At 39.6% G+C, this 24,885-nt stretch overlaps 1 protein-coding gene across 6 annotated transcripts in view; it reads left to right on the plus strand.

Annotated features, from left to right (window-relative positions):
* napepld (N-acyl phosphatidylethanolamine phospholipase D) overlaps positions 1-24,885 on the plus strand; it is a 39,035-nt gene that overhangs the window by 7,376 nt on the left and 6,774 nt on the right. For all 6 annotated transcript variants that reach the window (XM_052034043.1, XM_052034041.1, XM_052034044.1 and 3 more), the window contains exons 3-4: positions 677-1,323; positions 6,944-7,058. In XM_052034043.1, the coding sequence (XP_051890003.1) occupies positions 677-1,323; positions 6,944-7,058 (762 nt within the window). The remainder of the gene's footprint in view (positions 1-676; positions 1,324-6,943; positions 7,059-24,885) is intronic.

Genomic DNA, 24,885 nt, shown 5'->3' on the forward strand with positions numbered 1-24,885 from the left:
GAAGAAATTCAATTGCATATAAAGCAGAGAAGTTCATAAACTGCTCCCTTGTTACTGAACCCATATCTGTCCTCTCCAGCACTGGCCAGCAGCACAGTATGCAGAATGTATTGCAGCAACATATCAGGTATTCCTCCCGCACCTACCCTCCTGTGATCTCTACCACTATGTGCAGTAAGATCATAAAAGGACCATCATCTCCAAGTTCGACCCAAGACACAAAACACTTGGAGTTGTATATGAACTACCGTTTCTGTGTTTTGGTTATGTCATTAAACTAGAATTCCCTTTGCTCCTGAAGTTGTTTAATTTTTATTTGAGTATAGTTCATGGGTTCTAGTTACCTTCCAATACCTCTTCCAAGGGACCATTATAAATGATTGATCTCTGTTCAGAAGGTTTGACTGGTTATTTAATAGGAAAGTAGAAAAATCAAAATTCCAACCTAGAGAAAACCTTTGTAAAGACTATTTGGTAGAAATGACCCCTTTATTAGTTCACATTGTGATTTAGAAATTGACCTAAAGTAAGATTCTGCCTGTTCATAAAGGTGGTCATTGTAGTTGGCTTTCAATGTACTGCTATTCCAATACATTTTTAATTATCTCAGAGGTGACAAGAATTTGCCGAGAAAAACAGGCCATTTCTTCTCTTAATCTATTTTCTTTGCTTCTAGGAACTTGATGAAGGATTGCCAATAAAAGAACCATACTTTGTCAAAAACCCAGAACTGGTAGGTGATGTGGGCAATGGAATCCGAGTGACGTGGTTGGGACATGCGTCACTGATGGTGGAAATGGAAGGGCTCACTTTTCTGACAGATCCCATCTTCAGCCAACGGGCTTCACCAGTGCAGTTCTTTGGACCAAAGCGGTTCCGAAACCCACCCTGTACAGTGGCTCAATTGCCCAAAATAGATGCTGTGGTTATTAGTCACAACCATTATGATCATTTGGATTACAATACTGTGCTTGGTCTTAATGAGCGATTTGGGAGTGACTTGAGGTGGTTTGTACCATTGGGTCTCTTGGGCTGGATGCAGAAATGCGGCTGTGAAAATGTAATCGAGTTAGACTGGTGGGAAGAAAACTGTGTCCCTGGGCACGATGAGGTTACGTTTGTTTTTACACCTGTGCAGCACTGGAGCAAACGAACTGTAACAGATGATAACAAAGCACTGTGGGGCAGTTGGTGTGTCCTCGGACCCTGGAACAGATTTTTTTTTGCTGGTGATACAGGTTACTGTGTGGCCTTTGAACAAATAGGGAAACGATACGGACCATTTGACCTTGCGGCAATTCCTATTGGAGCCTATGAGCCAAGGTATGTAGATTTTAAACTATGTCTGATCTTTATTTAACATATTTTATGTAGTTTTTTTTCTGGCCTTGAATGGGGTGGGGAATAATATTTTTCTCTTTTTGTTGCAGAGTCAATTATTTCCAGTTGTAGATTAATTTGATTTAGCCCAATAATTCACTAATTGGCTTCAAGAAAACAATTGCCACAAATCCGTATCATTGTCAAAATGTGGCAATGCTGAAATAGCTATTTTCTCACAAAGTATGGAAGCATTCTTTTTGCTTTCTACAGGAATGATCGTATAAAATCCATGGATCACTTGGAGGAGGCATTTACCAGGGACAGAAAATGTCCAAACATTAAGGGCTGAGTCACATACATGAAACATATCTCATCACTACTGTCTAGTGCTACCTAGAATACAAAAGATGCTACCTTGGGTGTAGGTGACCAGGGGAGTTACCTACCCATAAATAACATGATTTGGTTGGTATGACCAGAATCAAACTAAGACCTCCAGAACAGGAGACCCTGGTTTGATACCCAGCGCTCAGTTTACTGGTCATAGGTGGTAGACAGATAGCTAAACATGGATTGGGTGGTGGGAATTAACTGTTAGTTGGCAACTGTGGACCTCTGCATGCATTGACATTCAGTGAGAACAGAATGGGGCTCATTCCAAAAATTCGATCCCCTGGTGATGCTCACAGCTGATTTGCCAATACTCAAGGTGTGCAGTATGTAGAATGATAAATACGTATCAGGGAAAGGAAACATATCAAACAGGAAGGCTCTGACGGATGTGCTACCGGAGTCAAGTAAGTCTGATTAAGGAGGGAGGGAACTGGTGTGGGATTCCCATTGAGCATCTACCATGGCTCTGGATACTGCTGTGGTCTGTGAGTCTGAAAATTGCAGATTCAAGTCCTACTTCAGAGACTTGAGCACTTCAATACAGTGCCAAGGACATCCTGTTGATATTCTTCCCTTCCCTTATCTCAAAGGAGCTATTGTGTATTTATGATTCTACTGGTACTGCAGACTTTCTGATACCCTGCCCTGATGCTCACTTCAAATGCTGGGAAACAGAGGTGAGTGTCAGCTGGGGAATGTGTTGTTCGAACAAACCCGTCTCACTCAGTGTCAATTTATGCAGAGGCCCACTGTTGGCAATCATCAGTTTTGGATGAGACATTAAACTGAACCTCCTTATACCTTCTCAAGTACACATGAAAGATCCCATGACATTATTTTGAAGAAGAAGGGAAATGTTCAGTGTTTCTGACCAGCCTGCATCACTAAAACTGATTTCCTGGCTATTATATCCTTGCTGATTGTGAGAGCTTGCTCTGTACAAATTGACTGGTGTGTTCCCTCTTTACAACAGCAACCATAAATTGTCTGTAAAGAACTCTAGAATGTTTGGGTAATGATGAGGTGCAAGTATTTCACTTCATTGATTCATTATTTTCAGCAAAATCTCTTCTTACTGCATTGTATAATTTAAGATTCAACAACAATCTTTGTCATGGACTGTGCAAAAATGCAAGCCACTACAAAGAAATATCATTAACTTTGGCTTTAATATCTTTTGAACAAATTGAATAGCTGTACATGCAGTAGTCGAACAATAGAATCAGTTGCTGGCCATGACTCATCAAGTTACCATTCACAACTGTAGGCAACTCCCTTCATCATCAGGGAGACAAATCAGAGCATGTTCCATAGGCCTGGTGCTGCATTCCAGGTGTCTGGGTTTGGCCCAACCTGGATTATGGAATGTGAGTTTCATTCACTAGGGAGAGAGTGTGCTGCATGGAGCCAAAACTAAGAGAAAAAGGGAAAAGAAGCAAACTCAACAAAATCCAGCCTTCCTCTTTATTTCTTTAATTAAAGATTAATTTTTTAAACTTCAGTTTCTTTTTTAAAAAACTTCAGTTTTGACATCGCTAGGGGATTAAGGGGAGTGGTTCAACAGGATCAGGGTGGAATAGGTATCATTACAATCCCTTTAGTGCTCTGATATTCATCTGTTTTTCTCTCATCACTCTTACTTTTCATGTAAAATTTATGGCAATGAAATAAGCCATTTCGTCTAACAGTTCTAAGCTGACATTTATGGCCCACACCAGCTTCTTCCAAGTTTCACATTCTAACAAGATTCTGGTTGAAGACATTTCTCCTAAGTCCTTATTGAATTTATTTTCTTCATGGATACTAATGTCAGGTTCCCTACAAATGTAAGTGTCTTCTCACTTTCTCTTTCCCAAAGGAATGCTCACTCATTAAGTCCTTCCTGATGGTCAAGACCTGACATTATCCCTGCAAATGTTTTAATGCATCTTCTACAATATTCCTTTTTGATTTTCTCTGTCCATTCAAGAGGTGAACAAATTATTTTTTTTCACCTTTTCCCCTGCACAATGCACAATTTTAAAATTCTCTGATGCCTTGGCCAATATTTATCTCAAGTTGTGTACAACGTGGCTGCCATAGTTCCTACATCACAAAGAAACAGCATTTAATAAGTATTATTGGCCCTAAAGTGTTTTGGGAATCTTGAGGAAAGGCTTTTATTAAAATACAATGAAATCATAAAGTGCTGGAAATACTCAGTAGGTCAGGCAGCAACTGTTGGGAGAGAAACAGTGTTAATGTTTCAGACCAATAAACCTTCATCTGAGCTGGAGGAGTGAGAAAACAAGTATGTTTTAAATTGCACAATGGGAGAGGGATGGTGAAAACAGAGTGAAAGTGTGGAAACCAAGGGTATCTGTGTGACACAGCTGTTTTTGATGCCATCTGACAGAAGGAAATGAATGTTTGTTAATTATAGCTGATCTGCCTGAAGGAGTGCAAATAGAGGAAGATGAATGGCGGAAGAAAAGAGAGAAAGAAAACTCACTGGAGCTGTGAGGTGCAGAACACAACTATTGCTGGAAATCAGAAATTAGCAAATGCTGGAAATACTCAGTAGGTCAGATTGCATCTGTAGAGAGAGAGAAAGACATAACGTTAAAGGCATTTCCTCCGTTCTCTTCTCTCCTCACCCTCTCTGCAAATGAAAACATACTTGTCTTCTTCCTTTTCCAGTACTGACAAAGGATCATAGACCTGAAACTTTAATGCTGTTTCCCTTTCCACAAATGCTGCTTGATCTGCTCAATATTTCTTGCATTTTCTGGTTTTAGTTAAAACTTTCAGCATCTGCAGGATTTTGCTTTTCACTACGTAAATGCATTTTTTATGTGCAATAATGCCTTCCACAAACTAAAAATTCCGTATACACAAAATATCTTTACCACCTCTTCAATATTAATTCTTGATTCAAATTCACTGACCAATGGAAACAATTTTTCAGTATTGATTCTCTTAACTCTACAAATGTTGAGCATGTCTATTAGCTTGCTCAACCTTTTCAGTGCAATGAGTTTAGGTCTGCTTTTAAATTCTGTCTTTTCAATATCCCCTTTGCAGATTATCCTGGTGAGTCAGCCCACTCATTTTTTATTTTGTTCTTCTTTCAACAGCAGGCTGTAAAACTGAGCATAATTTGCTAGCAGTGGCTGAATTATTGTTTTGCACATCACCAATTCCTTGCTTTAGTACTCAGATCAGGTTTGCATAATGCGTTTTATTTGTGATTCCTTCATCGCCATTGAAACCATACCAGATATATTTTCCATTGTAAGCTACTTGTGACAGTGAATTCCTTTTAATAGAGTTTCCCACAGGATTTAATAAATAAGAAAAACTATTACAATCTGCCTTACTGATAAGATATCCATCACAATATATGATCTTTGCTGCATCCATTTCAACTGTGCAAACAGCCAGCTCTCCAATAGATTCATCCGAAATATGAGTCACATCTGGAGAGAACACTTGTGTTCCGCAGTGCCAGTGCAAGCTACTGCTGATACTGTCAGTCACTAGCAGTGGTAATGGCGAATGCAGTTTGAAGTGATGAATACTAGAACGATGCTGGTACAACATTAACATGTACAGTTTTGTAAACAGTTTTGTTACTGTGGTGGATAAGTCTTGGTGCAAACAAAGCCTCCTCTCAAATTTGGACATTATCTTATATAGTAAATATTAATGCTGTCCATGTTGTTAACAAATAGAGCATTAGTGTCCCTCTCCAATATCTGGCAAAACCATAAGAAAATCAGTTTGGGGGACACAGTGAAATCTACTATCCCCTGAAAAGCGTCCCCCTCATTCCTTTTTCTTTTAAAGTTTTAAATCTTCCCGTGTTCTCCAAAAGATGCTAGACCACGGGGCCACATGTACCTGCAGCCACTGTTATCTCTTCCAACTGGCTATTCTTCGTGAATGAACTTTGACAGTGAATGTCAGCAAGCTGCTTCTTTGTAGAAACGTCTCCCGAAAACACTTTTCTCAATTGACCTTGATCATAGGCAATGAATTTGCCTTAATCATAGGTATGAATTTCAACAAAGGTTGTTGATCATGAATATTATGCAGAGATGAAAATAAGTGAGTATGGGCCAATACAGTAGGAAAGTGGCTGATGCAAGCAATATAGGTTAAATCAGCAGTATTAGCAATAAGAGTGTACTGGTAAGAAATTTCAGTTACTTTCACTTCTGATGTAATGGTTGTTTTCTAATCCAACATGCTAAGGCTATTTGTAGTACTTTATCCTAATTAATTTAGTGCAGATCAGTGGTCAAGTGTGCTCAGTTACTCACTTTATTAAACATGCTGAACCCTTGTCCTCCTCTGCCTCCCTAAGCTCGTTTAACACATTTAGTGTCCTAAAATCAGTGTAGAAGATACTATACATTTCTTTTGAGATCAATGCAAATTCCCGAAAATTGTGCATAGGAGGCAGAGTGGACTTCTGGAGGGGACAGTGTGTTTTATGCCAATCACTGCAGGAGTTTTTCCTTCCTTTGGGCCCCCATTGCAATTCAAGACCATGATCTAAGATGACACTGCAGTGCCACAATGCATCTTTAGGGATACTGTTCAATGAATGAGAAGTCAGAAAGGTAATGCCAGGCTGTTCAAGAATACCTTATGCTGAATTCCACCAAGGCTCTGATCAAAAATCTTTCTTCATCAAAGTCTGCCAGAGAATTTATCTTGTGCTTCTTTATGGGATTTTGCCCTACCTACATAACAACAACTTCCCTTGAAAAATAACGTTATATGAAATTTTATGATACTTTCTGATATGATAATCAACTGCAATTTTTTATTCACTATATAGGTTATTTTGTGGATTGCATTTTTCATTCTGGCATTGTTATCAATCCTTATTTTGTGGTAACTGCACTTACCATTAACTGCACACATTCATGTCCTCAGTTCACCGAGAATGAGCCTTATTGAATGTTCCTGGAATCCTCTTTTTGCTTATTTAATGTGATAGAATTTTGGGAATAACAATAATAGACCAAGCAAAGTTATATAGTTTGTGCATGCACTGGTCAAACTGTTTCTGAATCTCTGTCATTTTTCCTGTTTCGTTTTTGTATTTTCTGTTGAATTGATCAAGTGTATGTCTAGCAGGAAGGAGGGCTTCACTCAGCTTAGAAACTTGGAGTACTGCACCCTCTTATGTTTGAGGCTCATGGTTTACCAGTCCATGTCTTTGTCTCTCTTTCAGATGGTTTATGAAGTATAACCACGTGAACCCAGAAGAGGCTGTGAGGATCCACATAGATGTTCAAGCAAAGAAGTCTGTAGGAATACATTGGGGAACATTTGCTTTAGCCAATGAGGTCAGTACTTTGTAGCTCAAAGTTTCTTCTGTAGGCACTAAGACATTATAATTTAGTATCTGAAAGTTATTTTTTGTGTTTGACATTCCTGTACTTTGATTCCCATGTAATTTACCTGCACAGATGGAAAGTGTAACTAGCAACCTCTGAGCTCTCATCTAACCAACCAAATGTGAATCTGGGTCAGTGTGTGATGACCATGGAGCACATCACTAATGAATCGTGTCTTGTCCTTATTGTTAGGAAAGGGATTACTCATTACATGGTTCATTGAGTACGTCTATCCCATTGAGGTGACAGGCAGGTTTCAGCTGGGGCCATGGTGAAAGTGGGTAAAGGACCTAAGGAAATGAGGGAAAGTGAAAGTTGACTCAGGATTAATATTGTTATCAAAACCTTCTACTGGAGATGCATAAGTGGATAAGGAAGGAAGTGGTGTCTTTCTAATTTATTCATTCACGGGATGCCAGTGTCACTGGTGATACATTTACTGTCTATCCATAAATGGCCTTGAACTAAGGAGGCAATTAATAGTCAACCATATTGATACATCTGGAGTCATGTATAGGCCAGGCCAGACTGGATAAGGATGGCAGATTTCCTTCCTAGAATGAACTAAATATAATGGAAGGATTTGTACATTCCAGTAGTTTCATGGTCACCATTGTTGAAACTAGCTTTTTTTTAATGCCAGGTTAATTTTAATCCTCCAACTAAAATGGTGTGATTCACATTCATGTCTCTGAATTGATGGATGCAAGTCCAGTAACAGTTGGGGTGAGAGATCCCTACCCTAATCCATTTTCCTGGGTCAGGGTAATGTTGGATGAACTCCAGATGGAACACACCACCAAGAGAGAGGTTGTCTAACTAAAAATATGGAATCATGGTATTCAATCAATGGGACTGGAAAAGGTGGCAGGCATTTCAAAAGTACTGTGTGGTCTTGTAGGAAAAACAGAGGACCAAAGACTAAAAGATTCCTTGCAGATCCGTTTAAAAGAGAAGACCCCTGATAAGCCTTCCCCCGCCTTTCCCAACACTGCCTTGGCTGAGATTATCTCAGCAAAATCTTGGAATTTGATCTGGGATGTTGAGCCTGGCAGGTTGTTCGCAAAGTTACCGACATCATACAAGGAAAGACGTAAAGTTTAGAAATTTGAAAGTAGTGGCATGTTAACAGTTGAAGGTATGTGGACTCATAGTGCAGTAATATCATTGAGAATATCTGTTATGCTTCTAACCAAATAATTTGGATCTAGGAATGGGTCAAATCTGATTCTGATTGTTATTTTGCTAAAAATAGAATGTACATTATTTTTATATGCTGGCAGAGGGGATCTCATTTCAGATCACCAATCACTCTCTTCTGTTGGCAATTTTTCATTCCTCCACTCTCCACCAAGCACATTGTCTCCATTCTGGAATATAATCTTTTGACCTTTTCTATGTGTTGATCCCAACAGAAGGGCTGGGTTTTCCTTTGCTGTCCCTCACAATCAACCCTCCCAATACCATAGCATTTTGTAGATGTTATAAGTGGGCAGAGTTCATTACTCTAGTCAACATCCTCCTTACTATAGGTCATAATGTGTGTGTAACATTTGATCTGTTACAGGATTGCAGAGAAAATCAATTCTTTTCTTTTATGCACCTTTTAGTGCCTCTTGTTTTGTAAGTGGCTGTTAATGTAATTCTTCGTCTCAAGACTAATAAAATGCACAACTGAGATCTACAATTAAATCATCCAAAGAGAAAAAGACATTATTTTTAAGAATGGCTCCTCATCTGTGGAAACAGCAACATAATTTGCACCTTGTATGTCAATGCTGTCACAGTGTATTTCTTGTAATTGCCAATTACTGAGTCACAAATCCAGGCAGATTTTCCATTGTCTTCAGCAGGATTACTTGCATCATTGGTGTTCCAGTTGCTTTATTTGCTGATTTGTGGTGGATTACATTGAATCAAGCTTCTCCTTTTCCTACTTTAACACAATTTTAGAAACTCTTCCGTTTCTTCAATATTGTCCAGAAGAACCTTATCATGCAAAGTATAATTAAAAGTATAACTTTATCCTTAGGAATAAATATAAAAATAATGATCTTTTAAAATATTACCTGGACTTTGCAGTTATTTTCCACTCAATTTTAAGGAAGGTATGAGCTGAGCTGTGTTTCCTAAAGGTATCCATCAGATTGTGGTTCTTGAACACACCTGAGGTATTAGCCAAAGTGCACTTCTTCAAGTTATTGATTCCTGAAGATGTTGGGCAGAGAGAGTTTCTGGAAATGCCTGAAAGTATTTCCTGAAGGTATTGGCAATGATTACTTGCTGAATCTATTTGGATTTACTTCTTGTAGGTAATGATAACAATGTGTTTGCTGAAAGCACTAGCCAGCATGTGTTTCATTGAAGGATTATCCAGATATGTTTTCTTAACCTAATAGCCAAGCTGTGTTTCCTGAAGGTGCATGAAGTTATTTACTATCGTGTTTTTCCTGAAGGTATTAAGCAAGGTGTGTTTCCTGAGTGTGGCTGAAAGTATCAGCCAGAGTGTTTCATGTAGCTTGAAGGTGTTAGACAGAGTCCGTTTTCTGAAGGTGTCTGAAGACATTCTGTATGGCTTGTTTCCTGAAGATATTGGACAGGGTGGGAGATGTTTGAAGCTATTAGCTGTATTGTATTACCTGAAGATATTAACCAGTGTGATTTTCTTTTATGACATTAGCCAGATCGCATTTGTTTCCTGAACATGTCTGAATGCATTAGCTCCGCTGCATTTCCTCAGTATATCTACTTGGCTGCTTTTACACATGGGGGCTCAAGGTGTTAGGCAAACTGTGTTTCCCACAGGTATTCTAAAGTTATTAGCTTTTCGAGAAGGTATTGGCTAGGGCGTGTTTCCTGAACGTAAAAGCCAGGTCATTCTTCCTGAAGGCATTAGCCAGGGCATGATTCTTTATAGTAGCTTGTTGTATTTTCTTTTCTAAATAAAACTCTCTGCATTCCAGTTGTCTTTACTGGCTCAAACCAGAAGAGGAGGAAGAAAACAACCTCGATAGCTGTACACTGTCACCATTTATTAACCTGTACTAGGGAGAGACCATCAATTGATTGTAACACCATGAGCTAGAGTGTACTTCCTGAAGGTATAAGTTTGGGTGTAGCTCCTGAAGTTTTTAAGTGAGGTGTACTTCATGAATGTATGAACTGGGGTGTGTTTCCTTGAAAATTTAACCAGGATGTATTTCCTGAAGGTTTTAGTGTGGGTGTTTTTCCTTAACGTATGAACTAGGGAGTAGTTCCTGAGGGTATTAGCAAGGGTGTGTTCTTTGAAAGGTTTAGATGGGGCTTGTTTTGTGAAGTTAGCTGAAGCTATTCGACAGGCATGATTTCTTATGTTTCCTAACAGTATTATCCACACTGCATTTCCTGAGTGTTCCGGAACCTATCAGCCGTTGTGCACTTCACAAACTCACTCTTATTCCCTTCACATTTCCTTAAAATACCCGACTGCCATATCAAGGCATTTGCTGCTGGTGACAGCCAAGTATCATTTCCTGAAGGGATTAACCCAGGGTGTGCTTCCTAAAAGCAGTGACTAGGTATGTGGACTACAGATGGCTGCAGATCTCCAGAAACTGGCTACTCTTCTTCCTTTGACAGTTCATGGTGTTACAATCAATTGATGGTCTCTCCCTAGTACAGGTTAATAAATGGTGACAGTGTACAGCTATTGAGGTTGTTTTCTTCCTGGTTTGAGCCAGTAAAGACAACTGGAATGCAGAGTTTTATTTAGAAAAGATCTGATTTCCATCTTTCAATGATGAATCTTTAAAGAGTTGAATGGCAATAGTGGACAAACAACTTGATTGTAGCTACATTAGCCAGTGGTAGTGCTGGTAGGAAGGGTGTAAGGAAATTTGAGTTGATCAGCTCGCCATCTAGCACACAACCAAGCGTCCAACCAAAAGTCAAAATTGACTCTACTTCGTCCAAAGTATGATTGTTTCATAAAAATCTGGGAAGACTCTGCTTTGACAGTGTTAGGAACTGGTTATTTAATTCCTGAACTGCATACTTTTTCCCCAGGCAAAAGCAGTCTAATTTATCCAATTCAATTCTGAGTAACATTAGATAATTTCATCCAAATGCAGATTACACCTTTTCCAGTTTATGGCTTTTGAACATGTTTCCCTAAACAGTGAAATTCAGAATATTCATGCATCAAGAATATCAGCACTTAAACTGTGAATTATATACATCAAAACAAAATTAGGATTGTTAATGTTAAGGGGTTCATGCCATTATACTGTAGTAGATGTCTGGATGGAGTCCATCTCTACCCACTGTACCAGTTGTACCAGTTGTACACCTGGCCACTAGACTTTGCCACCAGTTGTTTGACAGGTCTCTGAGGACAGGCAGTGGGTGACTCATATCCCAGCCAATCCTCCTTTGCCCTGGCAAGACCCACAGAAATCCCCATTTACAACACCACTCTGCAAATTCAGATACGAGCTCAAATTGCAGCAGTTTGTTTCATTCCAGAGAGAAAGATCAATGATATTTAGCTTCCTGTTGTTATAATAATGTACGTGATTAGGACTGGGGAAGAGAATGTAGGAAAATAATGCAGAGGAGTTATTGAGCCCAACAATGAGAAAGAGGTGAATGAACAATGACAGATGCGGTCAATAGACCAGAATGCTTTTGAACGCTTATTAATTCAACTGTGTTGTTGAACATCCAGCTTCTCATGTTGTTAAGCTCAGCAGGTTTCTGCTCTATGATTGAACACCTCATTGTTATAAACAAAACTCTTCTTAAAAAAAAAAGAGACAAGATATTCAAATGCTCGAGACCCTGACAGTAAGACTTGCTTTATAAATAAAGTATAGAATTCCATCTCTTCAGAGGTGGTAAATATCTGTCTCTTACAGATCCAGGATAGAAAGAAGGATTAAAGAGTCCTGGAGCACTGCACAGATACTGCACGCACTTTCCTCTGCAGTGATCTCTGGGACGACACAAACCCATATGATTGAGTCCCAAGCTGGTTCTGAGTCTGTTCATTGCTAGTCATTCTGAATCATGCCCCACTGATTAAACGGACTGATTTTAATTTGGCTTTAAGACAGGCCATTCATTGAGTCCAAGCTGGTTCACAGAGCATTCCCATCAACTTCCCCGTTACCAATCCATAGTAAGGGCAATATACAGTAACTAATTAACCTACCAAAAGACACTTCTTTAGGATGTAGGAGGAAATGAGAGCAGCTGTAGAAACCCACGTGGTCTTGGGGAAAATGTGTAAACTCCACACAGGCAGCACCAGAGGTCAGAATCAAAGTGAGCTCACACAAGCTCTGGAGTTGGGTGGCAGAAATAGAGTTAATGTTTCAGTTCAATGACATCTCTTCAGAACCCAGTGTTTCCCTCTCCACAGATGCTGTGTGACTTGTTGCATATCTGCAGCATCTTCTGTTTTTATTTCATATTTCCAGCATTTGTATTTTTATTTTGGTCAAAAATCATCTGCTAGCTCTGCCATTATGGAAACCAAGAATCATGATGGGTTTGGGTGGCAGGCAGTGGGGTTAAGGAAGGTGAGTATGGAGGATTCTGCAGGGAGTTGGTGAGGGGACTCAGGGTAGCAATAGGGCAGTTGGTGGTGTAGGATTTGTGATTGGGTGATGAGGTGGTTTTGAGAAGTGATCAGGTCATGGATGGTGCTGTGGACTTGATCGAGCAGAATCTGGTTTGGATCGGGCTTGGGGTAAAGGGCCAGATAAACAGTCAAGCCATGACGTGGAAAGGTGAGGGTTGGACTGTAAGCATGGTCTGAAGGTAGTTGGTGATGAGGAGGGTGGTGAAAACAAATTTATCTCCAGGAAGATCAATGGCTTGGACTCCTCATTAGCAGAACTGATAAGATTGGTAACCTTGAAGCAACCTCAACTCTCTGCTAAGGGCTGTTTCAATGAACAGCCCACACCATTCATTGGCCTCCAATGCACAAAAGAATTCTGCATAACACAAGAATACAAGAAAATAGGAACAGGAGCAGGTCACCAGGCCCCTCAAGCCTGACCTGCCATTTAATGTGATCATGATTGATCTATATCAGTCTCAACTCTTCTGAGCCAGTTCCCCATCTTTCAAATATTTATCAACCTCCACCTTAAATATATCTAATGATCTGCCTCTACCATCCTCAGGGGCAGAGGATTCCAGAGATGCACTTACCCTCAAAGAAATTTCTATGCACCTCAGTTTTAAATGACCAGCCCCTTATTTTGTAGTTATGCCCCTTTGTTCATGACTCTCCCACTAGTGGAAACATCTTAACATCTACCCCCTTAGGATCTTATATGTTTGAATAAGGTCATCCCTCATTCTTCTAAACTCCAAGGAATACAGACCCAGACTGTCTATACTCCCTTGACAGGACAACTTTTTTATCCCAGGAATTAGCCTGGTGAATCTCATGATGTTTGTCTTTGTGGATACCCAGCAAACTCCATGCATTTCTGGAAGTGTGCTGCATATGTACAAAGGATCCAATTGAAATTACCAATTGGGATTTTGAAAAAATTAATTTATGTTGCACACAAAACCACTGCATTGAGTGGAAGTATTCATCGTTCGTTACGATCAATTTGTGGCATTGTGTGACATGACAATAGTGCCCTGATTGAATGGATAAATTAACCTACTTTCTTATTCTTGATTGCAGTCCAGTAAACCGTTTAGATAAATATATTGGCAGCAAGCAAGATGGTAAACTAACTTGACTGGGATGTTTACAGGGATCACTGAAGGGAATTGAAAGCTGAGGGTAAGGAAAATTAGGAAATCCATAATTTTGCTGGAGAAAGAGAAATCTATATTAGCCGGTATGTTGTTGGTAAAGTTGAGAGATTTTCACCAGAGCAATAATCCACAATCTGATGGTGCGGGAGGGTTGTCCCATTGAAATGTGCAACTTTTACTGAGAGCAAAAAAGAACCTTAATCCTTTCCCCTGGTCTGCCACTATTTCTGGTCCAGCTCTAATTGTCAGCTGTCACTCTTTCTCCCACATGGAGTTGCTGCCTTCACTGCCGTTCTTTGTTCAGCTGCCTCCATTTTGCTCTCATTCCTGCTCACTCCAATTGAACCAGCCGCAGACCCTTTCCTTCTTGTCTGCCCTTCTGATAGGGATTATATAGAGGATGGAAGGCAGATAGGAAAAGGGAACACGGAGCCCACAAGAAAAGAGTTAATAGTAAAATAGAACATTAAGAATTGTTGTCAGCAGATTAAACTGTTGGTGCTGGTACAGTAACTTACCGTGTGAGGAACTGTGCTGTGAACCAGTCTCCAAAGAGTGTTTTGCATCACTCTCAGCCTTGCTCCAGATTTCATTCAAACATATGAAAGGCCAGCAAAGTTTTTAATGTCATTGTGAAGGACTGAGAGAACATTGTCCTTGAAGCAGTCACATAGTTTCAAACAATTTTCAGTAACTTTGAAGACGATATCCATGTTTGACTCTAATTATAACTGATATCTCCACTGGGCTCAAAGGCATTTTTTGTCACTTAAATGTTTGTTTAGTAAAAGGGGAAATGAGTCAACTTCCAACAAAAAAATGATTTAATGATGTTAATGGCCATGGGCAAAGCTCTTCATTTATACCCTGTACATCTTATCTCTCAGGGGCTGATTAATGGTTGGACCATACAGTGTTTAACTTTTAAGTCTATTGCATCAGTTAGTAAGAGGGCAGGGCAAACTGCAAACAGTGGTGTAAATTCTGTTGTTTGAAAATATAAGGGTGACAAGAGAATGTTGTATGAGATTGTCACATGGTGCATGTTTGAGGGGAATGGAATCATTATCTGCACTAATACATTATCTGTATTAACACTCTACTTTGTTTGCATTTATCATTGAAGTTTTCCAGGAAGAGGCTGATTTGAAATGATTTGTAGTTCCAGCTAATGTATTTCTGATCCACCCTGTAGTTTGCAATTGGGAGGTGCATTTGGTCAGTAAAGGAAATTCCATAATCTTCAGCCCCAAACTAGAACCAAAAACATCTGAAGACAATAGTTTCCAAACCTCTGGAAGTATTTAAAAGAACTAATACATTTTAACAGTGATTACACTTGCACATTATCAGCAGTACTTAGTTGGCTGAAAATTGTATTGGGACTTCCTGAGATAGAGGAAGCCACTATAGAAATAGTTTCCTTTCTCCTTTACCTCCTCCTTCCTGCAGAATACTTTCAAATACATTATTTTTTGCACGGGCACAAAACAAACTGGACACACTTAACATATCCCAAAGTTCAGATCTGCAGTGCAATGATAGAATTTGTATTGTTCTCAGTGATTTTCCCCTCTGTTTTTCAGCTCTGGTATATGTTAATATGCAGCGTGAGAAACTTTTGCAGTACTGGAAGCTCAAATGGTGATTTCTTTTTAGGTTGCTAATAAATTAGCCAGAAAAAAAAGTCAGGTAGAGTGTCAAGGTGCAGGGAAGGAAATGTTGGTTAAAATAAAAGGCATTTGTTGCAAATCTACTTCTGCTAAGAATCATTTGAAATGGGAATTCCATCTTGCCAAACTCCTTCTCCTGATCTTTCCTGCATTGTGTGGTAAAGGCTGTATCCTGCTGAGCTGTAATTGTACCAGAGTCAAATAGATTTTTTTAATTCCAAAATAAACTTTATTCATCATAAAAGACAAACTATATACAACAATAAAACAGTGCAAACCTTTACATTCGTGTACGGATCCATCAGATTGTCACTTTAAACTCCAAACATATTTACGTCTGCAGTGATTGTACCTGACACTGATACTTGTAGGTTTATGGGAGGACAGCTCAGTAGTATCAGGCCAAGCACGTAAAATTGCCTTTTCAGGTGAATGTCTGGTGTGCATTTACTATAGAAAGACAGAAATTATAGTCTTGGAGAAACCACACTGCAGGAAAGATGTGATTAAGTTAGAGAGGGTGCAGAAAAAATTCACAAGGATGTTTCCTGGATGGGAGAGCTTGAGTTATGAGAGTTTGGATAGGCTGGGTCTGTTTGCCTTGGAGCAAAAGAGGTGTGAAATGATAGTAATATATAAAATTGTGGGAGGCATAGATAAGGTAGATAGCCAGAGTCTCCCATGGTAGGGATGTCAAAAATTCGGGGGCATCGGCTTGAGGTGAGAGGGAGGAGGTTTAAAGGAGAACTGAGGGGTAGATTTTTCACACGAAGAGTAGTTGATATGTGGAATGAGCTGCCAGAGGAGGTGGTGGAGGCAGGAACAGTAACAACATTTAAGAGACATCGGGACAGGTCCTTGAATGACCAAAGCAGAGGGAGATATGGAATCAATGCAGGAAAATGGGAGTAGTATAGATAAGCATGATGATTGACATGGACACTGAGCTGAAGGGCCTGCTTCTATAGTGTACAATTCTATCATTCTGTGACTATTCCCCTCTCTGGCACTGGTGCTTTTGGTTCTTGCAAACAAACCAGACAATTTGGCTACTGTTGTCTTTGGCATTTGGTGTTCCTGAGGTCATTGGGTACGGCAGCCACAACTGCAATACCAGGCTTCCTGTGAGGTACAAACTCTTGGCTTGGGGAATCCTGATCTTGGGCCAGCTCCCTTTCTGTACAGATGTTAAAGTAAATGACAGTGGCATCCATTTAGCTCACATGAGGGGACGGAGATAAAATTCTCCCAAGTTTGCAAATGAGTTCAAACTAGACGGAGCTTTAAACAGGGAGCAGATATCAATTAATGTAGACCAGGGAGCAAGGCTGAGAACTTTCAAAAAATCTGCAGATGCTGGAAATCTGAAATAAAAACAGAAAATGCTGGAAGCTCCCAGCAGGCCAGGCAGCATTCTTGGAAAGAGAAACAGAACTAATGTTTCAGGTCGAAGATCCTTTGTCAGAACTGGGTAAGAGAGAGTGGAAGACCGCAACGTGCCTGGGTGGAAGATGTAGTGCTTGTTCCTCAAGCCTATGTTGGACATCAATATAACAACACAAGGGGCCACAGGCATATAGGTCAGAGTGAGAGTGGGATGAAGTATTAAAGTGGGAGCAATGGGGAACTCGAAGTTGCCTCTGTGGCCTGAATGCAACCATTTGGTTGCATTAATAACTCAATCTGTGTTTGGTTTCTCCACTGTGGAGGAGTCCACATTAACCCATGGACTGTCCCCATTTACTTGGTTTCTTATTTCACAAGTGCCGTCCAGCCTGCTGCATGTTTCCAGTATTTTATTTTTTTATTATTCCTAAAAAATGTCACGTGATTATATGGGCAAAAGAGATTGGGAAAGGATAATAAATGTCAACATGATTTTATGGGACACAGTACAGGAGAGGGATTTTGGGTATTGGTGGTTTAGTGTCTGAACCCTTCAGTTATTCCTCTATGGTTTCGATGTTCCACACCTCTGTAGGACCCTCTGGATCTACAATTTTCCAAAACCTGTGCTGTTCTCTTGCATATCCCTGATTTGAATCTCTCTTCCACTAATGGCCGTGCCTTTACCTCTTAGCTTTGGAATTACTTCCCCATCTCTCCACCTCTTTCTCCTCCTTTAATGTGATCCTTAAAACTTAACTCTTTGTCCAATCTTTTGGCCACTTGACCCATTACCTCCTTCTGTGGCTCCATGTAAAGTTTTGGTTAATCGTGGTTTTGTGAAATGCTTTGAAGATACTATTTAAATGCAAATTGTGGTTGCTGTAGAGAGAAGAAATATGATTTTGGACTTGACAGTAAAAGAAGAGAACAAATCTCAGGAGACACAAGAGCAACACAAAATGCTGGAGGTTTTTTTCAGTTTGTAGAAAGTGCAAGTCCAGTACTACCCTGCATACTTTAATAAAGGTTGTGACCTGTTGGCAGACACTCAATTAGTATGAGACTCACTTTACTCCCCACTTGTTACAGGCTGTAGTTTTAATCACTGGTTTGTCAGTCTATGTAATAATGGAATCATAATCATGTTTATTCATGGTATATTCTTATCCATTAACTGCTTACTTGAAATGTGTTTATGATTGTCCAAAACAGTACTTAAAGCTTTAGCAAAATTACCTGTCTGCAAATGTTTTGCTTTCTATTTAAGTAGATAGCATGTGGATTTAAAACCATTTTCAGCCTCAAATGAAGCTTCTTTTCAGCATGATCGAAGTAGTCGGTTTATTTTAGTTAGCAGGTGGCCAATGGACTTTGACTCTGTACCATCCAGAGGAGTCAAAGATTGGCTTTGAGACATCTATTTAATACTTATAATACTTGTGAGTTGTATTCCCCACCATACCCCCAACATTAGAAAGCTGTGTATGTATTTTTTAAAATAACAATTCATTTTTGGTTTTCTAAAGTTCAATTTCATTGCAATTTGCAAGTTCAAATATTTTAGGGGATTGTGAGAGTGAAGTGACTGATTTTGTAGGAGTAATTGGGGAGAATACGCTGCAATAGGTAGCTGAGATTTAAGCAATTCCACAGCACTCAATAACCAATTGCTGCGTTTCAATGAATGAATCAGTTGTAATAAATAACTTATTTATCTGTGCCTTTCAAGTAATGCTTCCACATTTACTTAAAACTAACGAGAAAGATTCCCAAGTTTCTCAGGCCATTTTATGAAAATGTTTTTGCAGGAAATTCTAACTATCCAAAAAAAAAGTCAGTTTAAATATTCTTCTCTTGATGTTATAAATTTTGTATTTTATGCTTTTAGTTGTTTCTAACTGCACATTCTTTCCATCCGGTGTTTTATCAATCTCACCTAATGAAGATATTGAGTTGTTTTGTAACCCCTGCTCTCAATCTATTTCAACCTGCTTCCATTCCTTTCCCACTGTAGTGGCATGAGTGAAAATCATTGACAGTATCACCTCATACTGTCACTACTGTAATCGAATGGTGACCTTTCATCTCACTGGAAATGAAATAGTTTTTATATTTCTCTCTCCTTGCCTTTAGTCTTTCTCCAGCAGTTTCTAGCCCCTATGTAACCATTCCAAGTATTCTGTCAGCATTACTTTGTATGTGGTGCCTATACATACCTGCTGTGAGTTATATAATTTAGTTTGTGTGGGACAAATGAGCCTTGTATTGTTCATGGCCCAAAATGCTTAAAGGCAGACATAGCGAGGGGGCTGCAGAGTTGTGATATTCCTGGTTAGCAGTTTATGTGTGGCTATCCTAAAGTTTTATTCAGAGCTTACACGAAGGGGTTCTGCTTGGGTAAATGGAGTTAATGTTGCATTTTACATTTGTGTTGTTAGAATTACATACTTGGGCATATTGTTAACTTTTAGAGTTTATTGGAGTTTAGCATTAATTTATTGGTGTGTTTTAGAGTTTAACTTATTATTAACTTTTAGAGTTGCTGTAAGGAGCTACATGTACGACTACAGGAAAGAGTTAGGGCAGCAATTGGTGTGAACATGTGGAATGCAAAGGGAAAATCAGAGAAAATTGTTCAGTGATGTTGTGCCAAGAAGTAAATTGACTGCTCAAATTAGCAAAACAAAGAAAGACTTCATTATCCAGTATCAATAGTCAGGGTGGTCTGGGATATCTTTTAACACATTCCTCCAAACAACAATCAAAGATAGTCTCTGGTAAAAAGACCAGGAATTAAATCTGTTGGCAATCTTTCAGTGATTTGAGCACTTAATTGGTTTAGGAACAGAATTACTTTTTGGCACAACATTATTGAGCAATTTTCTATGATTGTTCCTTTATACTAATTGCTGCCCCAACCCTTTTCTCTGGCTGGACATCTAGCTTTACACAGCAACTATAAAAGTCTGTTAGCCAAATTTGCCAAAGCATCTTGTTGTGGACATTTTTGTGGTTTTAATTTGGTGATCTGTGAGTAGGGCAACTTGTTTTAAATAAGAACTCAGAATTAAGCCCTGACATGAGGAACCATTCCCCTCCACTAACACTTTCATCCGCTTGACAGAACTTTTCCTTGCTCTCAACAACTTCTCTTTTGTTTCCTCCCACTTTCTATAGATCAAAGCAGTCACCATAGGCACTCACTTGGGCTGTAGCTACATCTGCCTTCTTATTGGCTACATGGAACAGTCCTTGTTTCATGCCTATTCTGGCACATCCCCCCCACCCATCCCCAACTCCTTCTCTGCTACATTGATGACTACATCAGTGCTGCCTCCTGCACTTATGCAGAACTCATCAATTTTATCATTTTCACTACCAATTTCCACCCTGCCCTCAAGTTCACCTGGACTATCTCTGACACTTCTCTTCCTTTTCTGGATGTTTCGGTCTCCATCTCAGGAGACAGACTGACATTTTCTATAAACTCGCTATATAACTCACTACCTAGACTATATCTCAGTGATGGTTTCAGGGTGGAAACATTTAAGTTTGTAATACGAGAATTTATTGATATTTCATCATAATCTAACAGGAACTATTTTTGGTTGGCCAATATGCTTGATATGGTCCATCAAAACTGTCTTCACGGAATGTGTCAACAGCATAAGCTCCTATCACTTGAGTTAAAATGATGAGTGCCTGGCTAAAAAACACATTTCTGTAATGGGGATGATGACCAACCAAAACCGAATCAAAACTGAACATGAATGCATAATTTCTTTGTGCAAATTTTGTTCAACTGAATTTCTTAACAATTCCCAGTACTCAGTGGAGCACTGAAAACTCAGGCATTAAATTGTAGTCCTGGATTTTCAGCATTGCAAATGTTACTTTCTTTGCAAATTTGTTCATGAATTCTTGAGCCTCCTTTTTAATGTGAGTCAAACTCCTTGGCAAATTGAATAAGGTGGTAGCATGTACATCATGCAAGCATGCTGCAGATGTGCAGAGTAGATGGTTGGTGATGCCTATCCTTGTACATTGCTGGTTTGACACTTGCCCTATGGCTTCATATACTGCATAACCCATTAGAGGAAACCTGGACTTGCAACTTACAAAGTTCTTATAGGACTTAAGAAAGTAGAAACAGGTATAATGTGTCCTGAGGCTGAGGTGACCAAAACCAGGCATCACAGTCTCAGTATAAAGGATTGGCTATTCAAGATGAGATGAGGAGAAATTGTACATGAAAATCTTTGGAATTTTGTATCCAAGAGGGCTGTGGAGGCTCAGTTGCTGAGTATATTCAATTCAGATATTGATAGACCTGATGCCTTATTAGAGTTTTATTTAGCTCGTTCTCAACAACAATCAATATCCCATCACCTTGCCGTCTTATTCCACCCCCTGCATGACTTTAAAAAAATCCTCAATGACTTGTTTGGGGTTTTAGTAAGAGGCCACAGAAGCTAAGCCGTATGTGACTCATGCTGAGGTGCAATCTAGCCCTTGCAGTGCAATGGGGCCTTCAGGTATGTCTGGGAGAAAGAGGAGAGGGCCCAAAGATAAGCCTGGAATGGCAGCAGGAGGAGTGGGAAAGAGTGGGCCAAATCCCTGAATACTCAGGAAGTACAGGGCTTATGCACAGCTGTCTAAGCAGCAATGTGTCTGGAGGCTTCGCTCCAAAGGTGTTTTCATGATGTCTGCCATTTGCTGCAGCTAGAGCTCCAGCCATATATTTGTGCCTTCACCTCTCTGCTTCTGACAGTTACCATTAACATTTTTGCCTCCAAGTCTTTACAGGCACCTGCTGCAGATAGCAACTACACCACCTAGTTTCCAGTAAACTGTTGAAGAATGAAAGCCCTTTACTCAAGGAGGGGACAATTCATCTGTCTTATGTAGGCTACATGAGCAAGAATACAGGACTCTAAAGATGTAGTGGGATTCCTCACATTGTGAGGAGTTATTGCCCACAGACATAGGCTATTAAAGTTTCCACATCAAAACCCCTATCTGTAACAAAACAACAAGGCCCTTCACACCTCCCTTAAAGTTCAAGTACTCTACAATCGATAGCAGGTAATCAGGACAGTCAATGTGGGGAGGTTGCATGCCTCTTTCACTTTGAGACAGTCAGCTTAGCCAGTCCTTTTCACACCACAAAGCTGGACCAACAGGTGATTCTTAGGGACAGGTACTATCGTATCATCCTCTAGCTCCTGACTCTACTCAGGCTCTAACAAATGGATGGCTGCTTCTACAGTGACAGCCATGGAGCCAACATGCAACATAACGGAGACTACTGCTAGTCTCCATATTTAAGGAGCTATATACTTGCTTTAAAGTACTGCAGAGAAGATGCACAAGGTTGATTCTTGGAATGAAGCGGTTGTCTTGGGAGGAAAAATTGAACTGATTGGGTCCACATTTGGTGGAGATGAGACAAAAGAGAGGACATCATATTGAAACATATAAAAATCTGAGGGACCATGACAAGGTAGGTGCTGAGAAGATGTTTCCCCTCATGGAGAATCTGGGACTAGTTTCAGAATAAGGAGTCACTCATTTAAGATGGAGACTGGGAGGAAATTCTTCTGTCAGAGGAACATGAATCGAGCCATGGAGACTGCATGACAGAATATACTCAAGCTTTTTGAACTATAGGAAACTCAGTGCTAATGGACAGAGATAGGAAAGTGTAATTGAGACCACTGTCTAATTATCTATGATTTTATTGAATGGTGAAGGAGGCTGAAAGGGCCATTTGGCCCTCTGTTGTTGTTTCTTATGTTCTTATTGGAGCACTGAAAGATTTCAGCAAAAGATCCTGACTAGTTCTTGGCATTAACCTTATTAAACACCTTCTGCCACTGGCCTTACATTTTTTGATGGATCTGGGTTGCTTCTTGGGATCTGGCACATGGAAGAAATGTTTGCTATTCTCTAAGGCATCCAAAGCCAAATCAGAAAAATGGCATTTGTGTTATTGTCTTTGCTCTGGGCTTGCCCAAACCTGTCCATACCCTTGAAATGGCTTCCAGCAGTTGTTGAGGCAATGAGAACTCACCTTCATCCTCATGCCTCTTTAAGTGGTGAAGTCATGGCTCCAATGAATAGCAGATGGCTTAAACTGGTGCCATCCACATACGGTATAAATCCAATGGATGTATACTAATGTTATCAACAGTTTGCTTGACATTGGCTGGATGCCTGATCATGAAAATGATGCAGGGGCATGAATTTTATATCATCTGCAATAGCTCAAATCACCTGGGTTCATTGCAATTCCAGTGCATAGTTTCAGTGCAAAATAGTTCTCTCTCGGGGATTTTTATGCTCCTTAAGACAAGTAAGGATGTTAGTTACGTCAGCCCCAGGCACTGCCAGGTCTGGTGTAGTACAGCTGGATGTAAGCACAAAACTCCTGCAACTCAGCTCTTCAAAGAGGGAACATTTCACTGGGTGTGAAGTATGACAAAATAATGAGCCCATTCTATACAAATCCCTAGAGAACAGAATAGATTGTAATGTGTGTTTTTTCTATTTTCACAGTAATCACTGTTGCAGCCTTTCTGAATCACATGTCAATTAGTGTTGAAATGTAGGCAGCTCAGGGCCATGGGCCCACGCTCATTGTGAAAGCTCATTTCACATGGGCCATTTGTTACCAGCAATGTGGGCTGGATTTTAACCCAGGTTCTGGTGGGGAATGTGTGGTGTAGCAGCTCTATTTGAATAAGTAACCTTAAATTAATTTTGCTGTTGAAAATGCTTTAATATCCTTACACTGCTAGTTGTATAATTTTCAACACGAGTACCTGCTTTGAGAGAAGCTCTTGCAGTAAGTGTCAAATTTTACCACCTTGTAGAGAGCACCTGGGGAAAGCGGAAATTAAATGTGAACCAAGATCTCCCATTATTACTGGTCAATTGTTTGATTTTTTTTTAAAATGTGAAACTCCTAAGTAAAAGTAGCTCATTAAATTTATCCATGGAACAGCTGAGCCATCCAAGTCCAGAGGTGCAACAATTGGCCTCATATTTGTTAGAAAAAGAAATAAAGTTTGCTGGATCTTGTTTCTAATCACTAGGGTCCAGGTATGTGTGTTATTGCCTAGACTCAGTCATACTGAGCTGTGCTGGGTCCCACTTTCATCAATCATCTCAATTAAATTATAACCATTGAGAGGCTAATATGTGCCACCATTTGCCCTCTTGTATTATGGTTTTATGGTATTCAAAAGAAGGGACCTTGGCATAAAATTGGACTTGTATACAAGATGTTAGCCTGGCCATGTTGTGATGTTGAACAATCCATGCTGACTGAGATACTGTGCCAGTATTTGTTATGGTGATTTTAATACATAAGCTGTTATTAATGAATAAGCCATCCTCAAGCAAGGAAGAGATATTCCATGAAATACAAAGTGCCATTATTTGCTGGACAATTTGCACTCCTCTTGTTAACTACACGCAAAAGCAGCTCATTCTCAGCTTCCCTATGAGGTTCATAAAATTATTGCGTTTGTGCATTAAATTATAATTAAACACTGCGTAGAATCTTGACTGCTATTTATAATACTTTTATAACAAGATTTATATTCTTTCAATATCATTTAACCTTTCCACTCTGAAAAGGAAATACTTCAGCCGTAGAATCTCACTCCTACAGGATATAATTTCTTCCTCATTGTTTTTTCATTGTATAATTTTCTTCTCTGAATCTAGTTTCTCCATCTATTTTTTTGTACCTTTTTTGAATCTAGTTCATGTTCTTTCCTTTTTTTCCCAGTCTATCACTTGGTATTGGTATACTATTGTCACTTGTACCGAGTAACAGTGAAAAACTTGTCTTGCATACCGATCGTACAGGTCAATTCATTACACAGTGTAGTTACATTGGGTTAGTACAGAGTGCATTGATGTAGTACGGGTAAAAA

The sequence above is a fragment of the Pristis pectinata genome, chromosome 19 (genome assembly GCF_009764475.1).
Source record: "Pristis pectinata isolate sPriPec2 chromosome 19, sPriPec2.1.pri, whole genome shotgun sequence".
NCBI classification, from domain to species: Eukaryota; Metazoa; Chordata; class Chondrichthyes; order Rhinopristiformes; family Pristidae; genus Pristis; species Pristis pectinata.